Here is an 18736-nt window from a genome sequence, read left to right as displayed (position 1 = left end):
AGCCTAAAACAGCAAAAGAAACAAAAACCCCAGTGAAAAAGACATTCAGCATTCAGTGATATGGTTTCTCTGTCATGTGTCTGTATAACAGAAAAGCCAGGAGTGTGTCCACGCAGAAAATATGAAGCAGAAATGTGTGCGAGGATTCGTTTCGTGTCATGTGACGATGACAGTGACTGTGCCAAAGATGAGAAATGCTGCAACAATGGATGTGGACGTCAGTGTATGCCTCCAGTTATAGGTATATTATATTATATTATATTATTTATATTATATTATATTATATTATATTATATTATATTATATTATATTATACTGCAGGGCTGATGAATGCTTGAATCTGAGTTTAAAAAGCTTGCAGGATGATGTTTTCCCATCTTTTCATCAGTCATTTTAATGGCTGTTTTAGATCATGTTTGACTTTTCCATAGTGTTTTACTATCCTCAAAGTCCAAATGGGTCACTCATTTTATCATCAGCGTCGCTCATGCAAATATTAACACTTTTGAAGCGCGCTGGTGAACGCGACTACAGTGATTCGTGCACCACTCATGCAAAATTAAACAATTGGGCTTCAGTCACAGTCATATTGTGCAGACAATTGATCCGTTCAGTTCGTACAGCTTATAAAAGCTCAGAACACGCACTGTATACAATAAATTAATAGTCTGATGATTCTACTAGGGCTGTAGCTATCGATTCTTTTTGTAATCGATTAATCTAGCACTTAATCGATCGATTAATCGATTAATCAGATTTTTTTTTGTCTGTGTTTTTAAACAACCAAAACAAATAATGCATAGCGAAAATGATGTGGCTGTAAAATGATCAAGCATTTGGCTTTTATTTCTAAAAAAAACAACAAAAAAAACAGAGGACTTGATTCCAACTCCAACTGTGTGTGTGTGTGTGTGTGTGTGTGTGTGTGTGTGTGTGTGTGTGTGTGTGTGTGTGTGTGTGTGTGTGTGTGTGTGTGTGTGTGAAGGGGTTCTTGTTTTAGGCTCTTGCAATTGAACGTGAATACGTTTACTACTTAAAAACATCAAAGCTAAACATCATATCTAGTCAAACCGCATCACAACATCGCTGCAAATACAGTATGGGATTAAAATCAGCGAACATCAATGTATAGGCTTAGGCTACGTTACATTGTTTTTCAGCGACGCTTTGTGAAACAGCATGGAGTGGATGTTTTCGGTTCAGATGCTGAATTATTGAAGTCGTACTGCTGTGGAATGCCAGGTCTACTTTGCTGTAGACACATTGCACCTTGTTCTCTTTTTTTTTTAAGAATGTAATGATCCCAAACTTTAGACATTCTCTGCCGTTTATGGACATCTTTACTCTCCGCCATCGCGCCAACTAAATTCAAAATGTATCACGCGCTATGGTGTGCTTCCTGAACATTGAACAACGGTCCGTGTAAATCAGATCCCTGCGCGTATAGTGCGCGTCATAGGAATTTAACGAGCCTTCGAGGCAGAGTTTTTGCCTCGAGGAATTTTTGTAATCGAGCTAATCGAGTAACTCGATGAATCGTTTCAGCCCTAGATTCTACATTTCGGTGTGTGGGCACTCAGAGTACCGGCAACATGTGAGAAGTGCTGGTGTGCGAGAAGTGCCGGTACTGCGTACTGGCCCACTTCGAGCACTAACTGTTACTACTAATAAAACTGATCTCTGGGGGCCCAAAAGTGCATGGGCCCTTAGAATCATCCTAACTTTCCCCCCGGTTGCCTCCAGTTATAGGTATATTATATTATATTATATTATATTATATTATATTATATTATATTATACTGCAGGGCTGTTGAATGCTTGAATCTGTTTTGCTTACAAATGTTCTAAACTGCAATTATTTTCAGTGAAATACACGGCTAAAGTAGTTCCAGGCCGGTCTTGACCGCATTACACTTCCATATCACTTCACCAAACTATTTCAGTTACTACAAAGGTCTTTAAAGCCTAAAACAGCAAAAGAAACAAAAACCCCCAGTGAAAAAGACATTCAGCATTCAGTGATATGGTTTCTCTGTCATGTGTCTGTATAACAGAAAAGCCAGGAGTGTGTCCACGCAGAAAATATGAAGCAGAAATGTGTGCAAGGATTCGTTTCGTGTCATGTGACGATGACAGTGACTGTGCCAAAGATGAGAAATGCTGCAAACAACGGATGTGGACGTCAGTGTATGCCTCCAGTTATAGGTATATTATATTATATTATATTATATTATATTATATTATATTATATTATATTATATTATATTATATTATATTATACTGCAGGGCTGTTGAATGCTTGAATCTGTTTGGCTTACAAATGTTCTAAACTGCAATTATTTTCAGTGAAATACACGGCTAAAGTAGTTACAGGCAGATCTTGACCGCATTACACTTCCATATCACTTTCACCAAACTATTTCAGTTACGGCAAAGGTCTTTAAAGCATAAAACAGCAAAAGAACCAAAAACCCCAGTGAAAAAGACATTCAGCATTCAGTGATGTGGTTTCTCTGTCATGTGTCTGTATAACAGAAAAGCCAGGAGTGTGTCCACGCAGAAAATATGAAGCAGAAATGTGTGCAAGGATTCGTTTCGTGTCATGTGACGATGACAGTGACTGTGCCAAAGATGAGAAATGCTGCAACAATGGATGTGGACGTCAGTGTATGCCTCCAGTTATAGGTATATTATATTATATTATATTATATTATATTATATTATATTATTTATATTATACTATACTGCAGGGCTGATGAATGCTTGAATCTGAGTTTAAAAAGCTTGCAGGATGATGTTTTCCCATCTTTTCATCAGTCATTTTAATGGCTGTTTTAGATCATGTTTGACTTTTCCCATAATGTTTTACTATCCTCAAAGTCCAAATGGGTCACTCATTTTATCATCAGCGTCGCTCATGCAAATATTAACACTTTTGAAGCGCGCTGGTGACACGACTACAGTGATTCGTGCACCACTCATGCAAAATTAAACAATTGGGCTTCAGTCACAGTCATATTGTGCAGACAATTGATCCGTTCAGTTCGTACAGCTTATAAAAGCTCAGAACACGCACTGTATACAATAAATTAATAGTCTGATGATTCTACATTTCGGTGTGTGGGCGCTCAGAGTACCGGCAACATGTGAGAAGTGCTGGTGTGCGAGAAGTGCCGGTACTGCGTACTGGCCCACTTCGAGCACTGACTGTTACTACTAATAAAACCGATCTCTGGGGGCCCAAAAGTGCGTGGGCCCTTAGAATCATCCTAACTTTCCCCCCCTTAGCGGAGCCCCCGATAACAGAAAAGCCAGGAGTGTGTCCACGCAGACATATGCAGCAGAAATGTGTGCCCAGATTCGTTTCGTGTCATGTGCCAATGACAGTGACTGTGCCAACGATGAGAAATGCTGCAGCAACGGATGTGGACGTCAGTGTATGCCTCCAGTTATAGGTATATTATATCATATTATATAAATAAATTAAATTAATTAATTAATTAAATAAATCAGTGCATATAGTTTTAATAATCAGTTTTCAATGCAAAAAGTCTCAAAAAGTATAATTGCTCAGTGCAGTTTTCAATGCACTGAGCAAATACACGGCTAAAGTAGTTCCAGGCCGGTCTTGACCGCATTACACTTCCATATCACTTCACCAAACTATTTCAGTTACTGCAAAGGTCCTTACAGCCTAAAACAGCAAAAGAAACAAAAACCCCAGTGAAAAAGACATTCAGCATTAAGTGATATGGTTTCTCTGTCATGTGTCTGTATAACAGAAAAGCCAGGAGTGTGTCCACGCAGAAAATACGAAGCAGAAATGTGTGCAAGGATTCGTTTCGTGTCATGTGCCGATGACAGTGACTGTGCCAAAGATGAGAAATGCTGCAACAATGGATGTGGACGTCAGTGTATGCCTCCAGTTATAGGTATATTATATTATATTATATTATATAAATTTAATTAAATTAATTAATTAAATAAATCAGTGCAAATAGTTTTAATAAAGTTCAGTTTTCAATGCAAAAAGTCAGTATGTGAGGCTCACTGCAGATCTTTTTAAATCACTGAGCAATTGTTGTTCTTCAAAAAAATAAAATAAAAATTATTATTATTATTAACAATATACATAGAAAATTTTGAACATTTTAAGGATAAATTCATTCATTTGGTGCACTTTGAGAGTTCAAAATAAAGAGCTCCAACCCATGTTCATTGTGCAAATTGAACAAAGACAAAGTCTGTGCATCCACACGCCAACTGTCCGATGATATTTTCTGATTTATCCGATTATCTGCATCTGATCATCACATTACAATTATTAAAATTCTCAGTGTTAAGCATGATGATATGCTAACTTATCACACTGAAGTAGGCTGCTTAAAAAAACACATTTATTTCAAATTGAAGTTCTTATTTGGCTTAATTTCATTTCCTTAACAGCCTAAAAACAGGCTTTCCTCCCTTAAACCTTAAATTGTCACTGTTTCCTTACATCATTGCTGGACATATAATTATATGATTTCTGTTAGTTAAGCTTGTGTATATTTTTAGTTAAAGCTGTTAAGTTATAAAGCAATATCTCTTTGTGTTTTATATAATGACCACTGGAAGGTGCTCTAGGCACACGTTTTCCTTGATTGATTTTCGCAGAAGAGAAATGCGTTCAGTTCAAAGAGAAAGTAAGAGTGACGCACATTCGTTGCGTCTTACAGTGAAATGAGAGTTCTGTGTCTTTATTAAAATCAACACATTAATGATTCATCTCTCATCCACCCGCAATTTATTGGAATGTTGTTGTTTTTTTTATTACTTGGCCCGATCCGCGGGTTATCCGCAGTATGGCAGTATCAGGAGGATGCTGATACCCCTTTTCCACCAGAATTGTTTGCGTTCTGGAGCCAGAGTCTGTGCTCGTGCAGGCGAACTAGAGCCCGTCACGAACCGGTCGCGTGTTTCCATAGATTTGAGGAACGAACGCTGATGTAACGCTGCTGTGTATTATACCTGTCCATAACTAGTCTAAAAAAAACATTGCGCGTCCCGCTGTTTCTGCAGGCAGTGCGACACTTCTGTTTTCTGTTCACATTATCTGTAGTGAACCGGCCCCACACAGCAAAAGGACTCCGGGGAGGATCGGCCACGGAGGTATCGCGGCTTCCGGAACGTATCCGCGAACGGACCCGTATCGGCGTCCACTTACGCAATGACGGATCCGCAACGAAGGCGGATCGCAGACCCGCTGTGGCTCCGCGCTGCATCCACCCCGCATCCGCGATTAAAACCTTACCTCCGTGGTGGGTCGGTTTGGGACCCGCAAACTGATACAACCGTTACAGTAAAGGCACGTGCGCGTCCGTGGATCTGACATGGGTCCACTCAGGATCTGCTGATTGACAGCAGAATTTACGGCGCCGCTCGGAGGCGGAGCTGATCCTCTGGGCGGCGCCAAAACGAATGTGACAGTCACGCGGGTTTGGCGACTTGAATGCGGATCCACCTAGGAGTCTCCTGCTGTGTGGGGCTGCTCACATAAACAGCCGGTTCTCATCCGTCCTTTTTGGAGATAAAATGAAAGTGAAACCGTTGATTCACTCGCTCTCTCGCACATAGGGTCTCTCTCGTGCGCATAGTTTTATATATTTAGATATAAATAACAATGTAGTGCAACGTTATTACTTGCTTAATTTCTCCGCCCCCTCTCCCCGACTCCGTTCTGAGGTATCAATGTTTGGCACTGAATGACAAGACACTTTTCAATACTCGATAGTATTGAGGCACTTCGGTCATTACCTAAAAAGTATTGAGTTCGATACCCAGCCCTAGTTATATTATATTATATTAAATATTATATTATATTATATTATATTATATTATATTATATTATATTATATTATATTATATTATATTATATTATATTATATTAAATAAATACTGCAGGGCTGTTGAATGCTTGGATCTGTTTGGCTGACAAATGTTCTAAGCTGTGCAATTATTTTCAGTGAAATACACGGCTAAAGTAGTTCCAGGCCGGTCTTGACCGCATTACACTTCCACATGGGCGTCGGAACCATTGTATGTGGGTGGGACAAGACCCACCCACTTTTTAAGACCAATGATATTGGACCCACTCACTTTTACCGTCTCTAATTCAACATTTGTCTAATCCCCCTCAGGTGATGCTACTCCACAAACCACCAACAGAGCATAAAAAAAAACCAAAAATAAAAATATTTTTTAAAACATCGGCAAGTAAAATGCTGCTTTTATATCGAACTGTCTATTTACGACCACAACAAACGGGACACTTTTCAGACGCGCATTCCACCTTCGCCTCAGCGCTAGCCGCAAGTCAAACGAGCGCGGAAAAGCTTCAGCTGAACAACAGTGAACTGTATTATAGCCAGTGGCGTACCGCAAGTCTGTGAGGCCCCCCCGCAAAGAATGAGATGGGGCCCCTCCCATTAGCAGTGATGTCATGTGTTAAAATTTGTTTTGCACCTGAGTCCATCTGCCCCACAGTTTACAAAAACTGATTTAACAGTGAATCGTGGTGAATTATCATTGCATTGATTCATTTGATGTTATTATCAAATAATATTATAGCCTAGCCTATATGATAGGCCTATATAATGTTTAGTGATTTTGATATCGCAGACTAAAATACCGGCAGGAATAAATATTTAGGCTAATTTACTCATTAAAAGTCCCGTTTTTCGTGTTTTTTTTTGAAGCTTTGATTGTGTTTATAGTGTGCAATATAACATGTGTTCATGTTTCGCGTGCAAAAAAACACAGTATTTTTGACATAATTTACTTATCTGTATACCGCTGTTTCCACTGTCATAAAAACGGGCTGATGACTTCCTTGTTCTATGAAGTCCCTCCTTCAGAAATACGTAACGAGTTCTGATTGTGCCAGCGGTTCCTGTGTTGTGATTCGACAGCAGCTTAGCGAACCTTGCCCGGAAAGGTCACGCCTCTTACCATAACGTGGAGATGCACGTGCTCAGTGTTATTGTAAACATGTCTTTAATTTTACCCTATCAATTTGAGCCAGAATCAGACCCGGTGATTGGACTGCGGCATGAAAATAACAGCGTTTCGACGACATGGCGACAAACACACTCTACAAACGCAACTCTTGTGTATTCCTGTGGGCGGAGGTTAGTCAAAAAACTGTTTTAGTGACGTCATTAAAGAAGGAAGTAGAGGGATGTAGTCCAAACTGGCCGTTCGATGTAGGCGACTTCTGTTAAATAAAATATCTCGCTTGGCACTGAACTTTGAGCTTTAAAATTTTACAGATTTTATTTATACTCTAACAACAACATTACACACTAACTAAAGTTTGAAACATGGGATCACGAAGAACGGGACCTTTAAAACCAAAGGAGCGCCAAGAGAACGGATAACAGCCGCAACGAGCACTGGCCATGATTTCAGAAACAACACGTTCCAGCGGATAGATCGCCTCTTATTTAACACAGACCTACAAATTTCTTATCAAATGGAGATGTTTCTTTCTTTTAGGTGTTATTCGCCGAGTTTAAATTAATTTTTGAGATTTTTTTTGAGTTTCAGAAAGATTCTCGCAGAGAGACAGCTGAAAGCGCACCCTGTTTTTCATTTATTCTGTTTTACAAAAGTAGCCTACAAGGTGTCGTTGTTATTGTGAGCGTAAATATAAAATAAAATGTAAAAAAGTAGACAATTTGTAGTCTTGCACTAATCTGTAGGCTATTGCCAAAAATGACGGAAGGCCTGTTTTAAGTTGTTTCAGCTGTCATGAGGAAAAAAATCCATCAGAACGCGTCGGCGCATTCGTCGGCCAGAGGGATAAAAATGTAGCCAATTTAGTTTCATATTTATATTTAAATATTGGGCTATAGCCTAATATTATTATATTTTTTTTTAAATGTCACCTATGTTGATTATGAAAAGTGAATAGCATGACGGATGTGCAATGTCGGGAGACATGCAGCGGGTTAGACATGAGTTTGACCACTTCATTAAGTTTTGTTTTATAGTAAGTCTTTCTTTAAAGTTAATTTCATTTTGTAGAAATTATATCTTATTTTCAATCAGTGTTTCATCAACCAATTGCCTAACCCTATATTTAATAAATAGGAAGAAAACCATGAACGTCGGGTGTGGAATGGATTAAAGTGCGTAACAAACGAATCCATGTTTCCGCGGCCTTTGAGGGCTGAAGCAATAGACTTCTTTCTGTTTTTATTAAATTTCTTTGTTACATGTCTTTATTACCTAATTAATTTATAAGATATTTTTGGTCTAACAATATATTTTTAACTGGTCTAAATTCTAAGTTAGACACAAATTTGCGTATAAGGTTCCCTTCTAGACAAGCGCGTAAATTGCTGTTTCGGCCGCAAATTTTCAGTAATTCCGATCGGTGCATCAAATGATGTAGGCCTAAACTAAATTCATGTAGTTACAGTAAAAGAATAAAGAAATAACTAGACTTATTGGCTAGGCTACATTTGGAAAAGAACTTCAGACATTCCGATAGCTGACCATTAGAAGAGCTGGCGATGGGGTAAATACGTTTGGGCAATATATAATAGGCTAATATAAATAACAATAATAATGTCTCAGCAAAGACCGAACATATTTATTTGTCTCGGCACACATCCGCTAACAGTAGCACAGCGCGTCAAGGCTTGCTGTTGTCTTGGCTACCTTACAAACTAAAGTAGTTACAGGCAGATCTTGACCGCATTACACTTCCATATCACTTCACCAAACTATTTCAGTTACTGCAAAGGTCCTTACAGCCTAAAACAGCAAAAGAACCAAAAACCCCAGTGAAAAAGACATTCAGCATTCAGTGATATGGTTTCTCTGTCATGTGTCTGTATAACAGAAAAGCCAGGAGTGTGTCCACGCAGAAAATATGAAGCAGAAATGTGTGCAAGGATTCGTTTCGTGCCGTGTGACGATGACAGTGACTGTGCCAAAGATGAGAAATGCTGCAACAATGGATGTGGACGTCAGTGTATGCCTCCAGTTATAGGTATATTATATCATATTATATAAATAAATTAAATAAATAAATAAATTAATTAATTAAATAAATCAGTGCAAATAGTTTTAATAATCAGTTTTCAATGCAAAAAGTCCCAAAAAGTGTATTTGCTCAGTGCAGTTTTCAATGCACTGAGCAAATACACGGCTAAAGTAGTTCCAGGCCGGTCTTGACCGCATTACACTTCCATATCACTTCACCAAACTATTTCAGTTACTGCAAAGGTCTTTACAGCCTAAAACAGCAAAAGAACCAAAAACCCCAGTGAAAAAGACATTCAGCATTCAGTGATATGGTTTCTCTGTCATGTGTCTGTATTACAGAAAAGCCAGGAGTGTGTCCAGTCAAACAATATGCAGCAGAAATGTGTGCCCGGATCAGTTTCGTGTCATGTGCTGATGACAGTGACTGTGCCAACAATGAGAAATGCTGTAGCAATGGATGTGGACGTCAGTGTATGCCTCCAGTTATAGGTATATTATATTATATTATATTATATTATATTATATTATATTATATTGCAGGGCTGATGAATGCTTGAATCTGAGTTTAAAAAGCTTGCAGGATGATGTTTTCCCATCTTTTCATCAGTCATTTTAATGGCTGTTTTAGATCATGTTTGACTTTTTCCATAGCGTTTTACTATCCTCAAAGTCCAAATGGGTCACTCATTTTATCAACAGCGTTGCTCATGCAAATATTAACACTTTTGAAGCACGCTGGTGAACGCGACTACAGTGATTCGTGCACCACTCATGCAAAATTAAACAATTGGGCTTCAGTCACAGTCATTTTGTGCAGACAATTGATCCGTTCAGTTCGTACAGCTTATAAAAGCTCAGAACACGCACTGTATGCAATAAATTAATAGTCTGATGATTCTACATTTCGGTGTGTGGGCGCTCAGAGTACCGGCAACATGTGAGAAGTGCTGGTGTGCGAGAAGTGCCGGTACTGCGTACTGGCCCACTTCGAGCACTGACTGTTACTACTAATAAAACCGATCTCTGGGAGCCCAAAAGTGCGTGGGCCCTTAGAATCATCTTAACTTTCCCCCCCTTAGCGGAGCCCCCGATAACAGAAAAGCCAGGAGTGTGTCCACGCAGACAATACGCAGCAGAAATGTGTGCCCAGATTCGTTTCGTGTCATGTGCCAATGACAGTGACTGTGCCAACGATGAGAAATGCTGCAGCAACGGATGTGGACGTCAGTGTATGCCTCCAGTTATAGGTATATTATATCATATTATATATATAAATTAAATTAATTAATAAATTAGTGCAAATAGTTTTAATAATCCGTTTTCAATGCAAAAAGTCTCAAAAAGTGTATTTGCTCAGTGCAGTATATTATATGATATGATATGATATGATATGATATGATATATTATATTATATTATATTATGCTGCAGGGCTGTTGAATGCTTGAATCTGTTTGGCTTACAAATGTTCTAAACTGCAATTATTTTCAGTGAAATACACAGCTAAAGTAGTTACAGGCAGATCTTGACCGCATTACACTTCCATATCACTTCACCAAACTATTTCAGTTACTGCAAAGGTCCTTACAGCCTAAAACAGTAAAAGAAACAAAAACCCCAGTGAAAAAGACATTCAGCATTCAGTGATATGGTTTCTCTGTCATGTGTCTGTATAACAGAAAAGCCAGGAGTGTGTCCACGCAGAAAATATGAAGCAGAAATGTGTGCAAGGATTCGTTTCGTGCCGTGTGCCGATGACAGTGACTGTGCCAAAGATGAGAAATGCTGCAACAATGGATGTGGACGTCAGTGTATGCCTCCAGTTATAGGTATATTATATTATATTATATAAATTAATTAATAAAATTAATTAATTAATTAAATAAATCAGTGCAAATAGTTTTAATAAAGTTCAGTTTTCAATGCAAAAAGTCAGTATCTGAGGCTCACTGCAGATCTTTTTAAATCACTGAGCAATTGTTGTTCTTCAAAAAAATAAAAATTATTATTATTATTATTATTATTATTATTAACAATATACATAGAAAATTTTGTACATTTTAATGATAAATTCATTCATTTGGTGCACTTTGAGAGTTCAAAATAAAGAGCTCCAACCCATGTTCATTGTGCAAATTGAACAAAGACAAAGTCTGTGCATCCACACGCCAACTGTCCGATAATATTTTCTGATTTATCCAATTATCTGCATCTGATCATCACATTACAATTATTAAAATTCTCAGTGTTAAGCATGATGATATGCTAACTTATCACACTGAAGTAGGCTGCTTAAAAAAAAAACATTTATTTCAAATTGAAGTTCTTATTTGGCTTAAATTTCATTTCCTTAACAGCCTAAAAACAGGCTTTTCCTTACATCATTGCTGGACATATAATTATATGATTTCTGTTAGTTAAGCTTGTGTATATTTTTAGTTAAAGCTGTTAAGTTATAAAGCAATATCTCTTTGTGTTTTATATAATGACCACTGGAAGGTGCTCTAGGCACACGTTTTCCTTGATTGATTTTCGCAGAAGAGAAATGCGTTCAGTTCAAAGAGAAAGTAAGAGTGACGCATGTTCGTTGCGTCTTACAGTGAAATGAGAGTTCTGTGTCTTTATTAAAATCAACACATTAATGATTCATCTCTCATCCACCCGCAATTTATTGGAATGTTGTTGTTTTTTTTATTACTTGGCCCGACGGCCAAGTAATGGCAGTATCAGGAGGATGCTGATACCCCTTTTCCACCAGAATTGTTTGCGTTCTGGAGCCAGAGTCTGTGCTCGTGCAGGCAAACTAGAGCCCGTCACGAACCGGTCGCGTGTTTCCATAGATTTGAGGAACGAATGCTGATGTAACGCTGCTGTGTATTATACCTGTCCATAACTAGTCTAAAAAAAAACATTGCGCGTCCCGCTGTTTCTGCAGGCAGTGCGACACTTCTGTTTTCTGTTCACAGTATCTGTAGTGAACCGGCCCCACACAGCAAAAGGACTCCGGGGAGGATCGGCCGCGGAGGTATCGCGGCTTCCGGAACGTATCCGCGAACGGACCCGTATCGGCGTCCACTTACGCGCAATGACGGAACCGCAACGAAGGCGGATCGCAGACCCGCTGTGGCTCCGCGCTGCATCCACCCCGCATCCGCGATTAAAACCTTACCTCCGTGGTGGGTCGGTTTGGGACCCGCAAATTGATACAACCGTTACAGTAAAGGCGCGTGCGCGTCCGTGGATCTGACATGGGTCCACTCAGGATCTGCTGATTGACAGCAGAATTTACGGCACCGCCCGGAGGCGGAGCTGATCCTCTGGGTGGCGCCAAAACGAATGTGACAGTCACGCGGGTTTGGCGACTTGAATGCGGATCCACCTAGGAGTCTCCTGCTGTGTGGGGCTGCTCACATAAACAGCCGGTTCTCATCCGTCCTTTTCGGAGATAAAATGAAAGTGAAACCGTTGATTCACTCGCTCTCTCGCACATAGGGTCTCTCTCGTGCGCATAGTTTTATATATTTTGATATAAATAACAATGTAGTGCAACGTTATTACTTGCTTAATTTCTCTGCCCCCTCTCCCTGACTCCGTTCTGAGGTATCGATGTTTGGCACCGAATGACAAGACACTTTTCAATACTCGATAGTATTGAGGCACTTCCGTTGTTACCTAATAAGTATTGAGTTCGATACCCAGCCCTAGTTATATTATATTAAATATTACATTATATTACATTATATTATATTATATTATATTATATTATATATATTATATATATAAATACTGCAGGGCTGTTGAATGCTTGAATCTGTTTGGCTTACAAATGTTTTTAAGCTCTGCAATTATTTTCAGTGAAATACACGGCTAAAGTAGTTACAGGGAGATCTTGACCGCATTACACTTCCATATCACTTCACCAAACTATTTCAGTTACTGCAAAGGTCCTTACAGCCTAAAACTGCAAAAGAAAGAAAAACCCAGTGAAAAAGACATTCAGCATTCAGTGATATGGTTTCTCTGTCATGTTTCTGTATAACAGAAAAGCCAGGAGAGTGTCCAATCAGACAATATGAAGCAGAAATGTGTGCAAGGATTCGTTTCGTGCCGTGTGCCGATGACAGTGACTGTGCCAAAGAAGAGAAATGCTGCAACAATGGATGTGGACGTCAGTGTATGCCTCCAGTTATAGGTATATTATATCATATTATATAAATAAATTAAATTAATTAATAAATCAGTGCAAATAGTTTTAATAATCCGTTTTCAATGCAAAAAATCTCAAAAAGTGTATTTGCTCAGTGCAGTTTTCAATGTACTGAGCAAATACACGGCTAAAGTAGTTCCAGGCCGGTCTTGACCGCATTACACTTCCATATCACTTCACCAAACTATTTCAGTCACTGCAAAGGTCTTTACAGCCTAAAACAGCAAAAGAAACAAAAACCCCAGTGAAAAAGACATTCAGCATTCAGTGATATGGTTTCTCTGTCATGTGTCTGTATAACAGAAAAGCCAGGAGTGTGTCCACGCAGAAAATATGAAGCAGAAATGTGTGCAAGGATTCGTTTCGTGCCGTGTGCCGGTGACAGTGACTGTGCCAAAGATGAGAAATGCTGCAACAATGGATGTGGACGTCAGTGTATGCCTCCAGTTATAGGTATATTATATCATATTATATAAATAAATTAAATTAATTAATTAAATGAATCAGTGCAAATAGTTTTAATAATCCGTTTTCAATGCAAAAAGTCTCAAAAAGTGTATTTGCTCAGTGCAGTTTTCAATGCACTGAGCAAATACACGGCTAAAGTAGTTCCAGGCCGGTCTTGACCGCATTACACTTCCATATCACTTCACCAAACTATTTAATTTACTCCAAAGGTCCTTACAGCTTAAAACAGCAAAAGAACCAAAAACCCCAGTGAAAAAGACATTCAGCATTCAGTGATATGGTTTCTCTGTCATGTGTCTGTATTACAGAAAAGCCAGGAGTGTGTCCAATCAGAAAATATGCAGCAGAAATGTGTGCCCGGATTAGTTTCGTGTCATGTGCCGATGACAGTGACTGTGCCAACAATGAGAAATGCTGCAGCAATGGATGTGGACGTCAGTGTATGCCTCCAGTTATAGGTATATTATATTATATTATATTATATTATATTATACTGCAGGGCTGATGAATGCTTGAATCTGAGTTTAAAAAGCTTGCAGGATGATGTTTTCCCATCTTTTCATCAGTAATTTTAATGGCTGTTTTAGATCATGTTTGACTTTCTCCATAGCGTTTTACTATCCTCAATAAAGTCCAAATGGGTCACTCATTTTATCATCAGCGTCGCTCATGCAAATATTAACACTTTTGAAGCACGCTGGTGAACGCGACTACAGTGATTCGCACACCACTCATGCAAAATTAAACAATTGGGCTTCAGTCACAATCATATTGCGCAGACAATTGATCCGTTCAGTTCGTACAGCTTATAAAAGCTCAGAACACGCACTGTATACAATAAATTAATAGTCTGATGATTCTACATTTCGGTGTGTGGGCGCTCAGAGTACCGGCAACATGTGAGAAGTGCTGGTGTGCGAGAAATGCCGGTACTGCGTACTGGCCCACTTAAACCACTGACTGTTACTACTAATAAAACCGATCTCTGGGGGCCCAAAAGTGCGTGGGCCCTTAGAATCATCCTAACTTTCCCCCCCTTAGCGGAGCCCCCGATAACAGAAAAACCAGGAGTGTGTCCACGCAGACAATACGCAGCAGAAATGTGTGCCCGGATTCGTTTCGTGTCATGTGCCAATGACAGTGACTGTGCCAACAATGAGAAATGCTGCAGCAACGGATGTGGACGTCAGTGTATGGCTCCAGTTGCAGGTATTTTATATTATATTATATTATATTATATTATATTATATTATATATTATACTGCAGGGCTGTTGAATGCTTGATTCTGATTGGCTGACAAACGTTCTAAGGTGTGCAATTATTTTCAGGAAACGCACGGCTAAAGTAGTTCCAGGCAGGTTGTGACTGCATTATAGTTCCATTTCACTTCACCAAATGATTTCAGTTATTTCAAAGGTCCTTACAGCCTAAAACAGCCAAAGAACAAAAACCCTAGTGAAAAAGACATTCAGCATTCAGTGATATGGTTTCTCTGTCATGTTTCTGTATAACAGAAAAGCCAGGAGTGTGTCCACGCAGACAATATAAAGCAGAAATGTGTGCCCGGATTAGTTTCGTGCCGTGTGCCGATGACAGTGACTGTGCCAAAGATGAGAAATGCTGCAGCAATGGATGTGGACGTCAGTGTATGGCTCCAGTTGAAGGTATATTATATTATATTATATTGCAGGGCTGTTGAATGCTTGATTCTGATTGGCATACAAATGTTCCAAGGTGTGCAATTATTTTCAGGGAAACGCACGGCTAAAGTAGTTCCAGGCAGGTCGTGACCGCATTATAGTTCCATTTCACTTCACCAAATGATTTCAGTTATTTCAAACGGTCCTTACAGCCTAAAACAGCTAAAGAACAAAAACCCCAGAGAAAAGACATTCAGCATTCAGTGATATGGTTTCTCTGTCATGTGTCTGTATAACAGAAAAGCCAGGAGTGTGTCCAAACAGAAAATGTCAAGCAGAATTGTGTCCCCGGATTAGTTTTGTGTCGTGTGCCAATGACAGTGAATGTGCCAACGATGAGAAGTGCTGCAGCAATGGATGTGGACGTCAGTGTATGCCTCCAGTTACAGGTATATTATATTATATTATATTATATTATATTATATTATATAATATATTACTTATATTATAAGAACCAAAAACCCCAGTGAAAAAGACATTCAGCATTCAGTGATATGGTTTCTCTGTCATGTGTCTGTATTACAGCAAAGCCAGGAGTGTGTCCACTCAGATATTATATAGTACCAATGTGTGACGAGTACTGTGTCAATGACACCGACTGTCCCAACAATGAGAAATGCTGTGGCACTGGATGTGGACATGAATGTATGCCTCCAGTTACAGGTATTACGTTATGTTATATTAAATCATATTACATTAAAATATTACTTAGTTCCAGGTAGGGCTGTGTCGGTGGTAGTGATGCTTTTTTTTTGGGGGGGGGGGGGGGGGGTATATAGTATATAACTGATATAGATATTGATATAGATATATAAGGTTGCGTTATACTTGCATTTCGCCGTCATTTTGATGGACAGGATCGTAATCGTAAATCCGTCATAATCAATTATTACCCGTCATTTTAATTTTTATATTTTAATAAGACATTTAATAGCTTCTGATTTCATCCACATTTTCATTTTTATTCACAAACTTACATGATAAGCAAATAGGCATAGGCTATGCATTTATTTATATTATGAAAAGAACGTTCATCAAAGACTGCGCCACTTTTCACTTTTCATCTTGAACACTTGTCGAGGATCGTGAATGAACACGATCATCTTTTCCTCTTTAGTACTGTACAGAATGAAATAAACATGAATGAAAATCAAAAAATATGTTGAAAGATACAGTAGCTTAAAATCTGCAATCTGTATCACGTCAGTTTAATCAGTGTTGCACGTATCATACCTCAGAAAAGCATTGACCATAAACTTATAGTCAGCAAGAAAAATAACAAAAACCATTTAAAATGAAACAAACTGGATTAGAAACTTAATTATGTAAGTAACTATAAGTATTACAAATTTATTATTATAAAATGGACTTAAACTGGGTGCTCGCCTGTGTGTATCGTTTTCATTTTATTCTGGAGACTGAACTCGCACTTTGCTGCCACAATGGAGCGCACTCACCACCTACTGTACAGGGGTGGGAATTACAGTTACAAGCAACATCAGCCTCAGTAATCTGTCAAAATGATGGACTGCAGATTTTTTTTCCGTCACTGCTAAAAAACAAAAAATTTCACGGAAATTTTTTGGTTAATGTGACTTTTGAGATTTTAAATATATATATATATATATATATATATATATATATATATATATATATATATATATATATATATATAAAATCCATGACCGCGGTGGTGACGTGGTTGTCATGTCTACCGTCACAGCCTTAGTTCCAGGCAGGTCTTGATCACATTACGTACATATTCATATCACTTGGCCAAATGATTTCAGTAATTTCAAAAGTCCTTGCAGCCTAAAACTTGTCGGGCTATCACCAGACCAAGCTCAATTTAAAATTGAACATTGGTCTGGGGAGTCTGCTATGTATTTTCTACTGCACAAGAGGCGTGATCAACGAGCATTATTCACGCAATTGGATAGTCCTTCAACCAATCTGATCAACGATCTGGGTGACGTACTTTGCAGAGCGACGTTTGTATTGGTTTGCAGCATTTATCAGCGGTTTGCAGAAGCAGCAATGGCATCGAGCGATTTTTGCAGGTTGTGCAAAAAAACATGAAAGTGAATGGTATTTACACCCACTCGAGCGATTCGTTTGCTAAACTAAAGAAGTCATTCAGCATTGTTGAGGTTAAAAGGAATTGGATTGACGTCGTGCTTGCTATCGCTTCTCTATCGTCATCGTGTTATACCCGCCAATAGCAAGCAAGGTGGATAAGCCAGTCTGTGATTGGTTCCCGCTAAAGTGTAACAGAAGCAGTAGAAATGAATGTACGGGTCTCCAGACTGAGTTGCCGGGTGAAATCAAATCACCGGCAGATCAGGCTGGGTTTACCCAGTCTAGCCTAAAACAGCAAAAGAACCAAAACCCATGACGACACCGACCAAGCAAATAAATATAGTAAACAAGAGGATAAAAACAACAAAATATTTCCATGTTTTTTGGAAATAATGTTAAGCAGAATAATTGACTCCGGTTTCTTGAATTATTAGAAAACAATGCAAACTCGAGCTATTCGTGTTGTGACAACATTACCACCTTGGGTGTGCATTATTCTAAATAATTATAATCTATCTAATAATCTATCTAATAATTCTAATAATTAAACGGCACGTCATCAATTCTTTAATAGATGCTTCAGAAGTATTTTTCAGTCAGTTCATGATAACTAATGTATTAAACTAATATTTACAAATGGATTATAAAATGTTACAATATATTACATTATAATAATATTGGATTCATTTTTGGGTCATCTTTTTCATTGCCTTTTAGTTGGCGTCTTATTTTATAATTATTATTATTTTGTTATATTCTCGATGTCAAAAGTACCTGAATTCGACCTATAGCACTGTTTCAGACACAGAGTGGCTTTACAAAATTAATAAAGATGATGAATGATAATTAGAATGCAATTCACTCTTTAAGTAAAACTAGCATGTTATGCCTTGAGTGTTTTGTGCTGTATATCTGAGGCTGAATGCCACTCAATGGCCAGACTAAATCTGAATCTCTATCCATGCAGTCAATATGCCCTACTGAAGAGGAATCCAGTGTGTGCAGAATACTGTTCCCATGATGTTCCTCCTGTGGTCACGCATGGCATGAAACTGTGATGATTTAACCTCCGGCAAGAGTAGTGATATTGATTTTGCAGAATACATACTTGAGTTCTTTTACATAAATCAATTAAGTTGTTCATTTCCTTTTCTTGCAGGCTTAATATGTATATGGAGATGGCTAGACGGCTAACGATATATTAGTCAAACCAAAATGTATTCAGATACCTTGAACATTTTATTCAT

At 38.5% G+C, this 18736-nt stretch overlaps 2 protein-coding genes across 2 annotated transcripts in view; both read left to right on the top strand.

Annotated features, from left to right (window-relative positions):
* Positions 1–3455, top strand: part of LOC125259791 (prestalk protein-like) — an 18401-nt gene extending 14946 nt beyond the window's left edge. The window contains exon 10 of the mRNA XM_048177710.1: positions 3289–3455. Within this exon, the coding sequence (XP_048033667.1) occupies positions 3289–3455 (167 nt within the window). The remainder of the gene's footprint in view (positions 1–3288) is intronic.
* A 296-nt stretch (positions 3456–3751) lies between these two features.
* LOC125259789 (papilin-like) overlaps positions 3752–18736 on the top strand; it is a 192080-nt gene continuing 177095 nt past the window's right edge. Inside the window, exons 1-11 of the mRNA XM_048177709.1 lie at positions 3752–3932; positions 8891–9040; positions 9376–9525; positions 9933–10283; positions 10714–10863; positions 13077–13226; positions 13545–13694; positions 14018–14167; positions 14751–14918; positions 15225–15374; positions 15650–15799. Of these exons, the coding sequence (XP_048033666.1) occupies positions 3752–3932; positions 8891–9040; positions 9376–9525; positions 9933–10283; positions 10714–10863; positions 13077–13226; positions 13545–13694; positions 14018–14167; positions 14751–14918; positions 15225–15374; positions 15650–15799 (1900 nt within the window). The remainder of the gene's footprint in view (positions 3933–8890; positions 9041–9375; positions 9526–9932; positions 10284–10713; positions 10864–13076; positions 13227–13544; positions 13695–14017; positions 14168–14750; positions 14919–15224; positions 15375–15649; positions 15800–18736) is intronic.

This window comes from Megalobrama amblycephala, linkage group LG24 (assembly GCF_018812025.1).
Source record: "Megalobrama amblycephala isolate DHTTF-2021 linkage group LG24, ASM1881202v1, whole genome shotgun sequence".
Lineage (NCBI taxonomy): Eukaryota > Metazoa > Chordata > Actinopteri > Cypriniformes > Xenocyprididae > Megalobrama > Megalobrama amblycephala.
The sequence above is the reverse complement of the archived record's forward strand: the minus strand, read 5'-3'. Positions and strand labels throughout refer to the sequence as shown.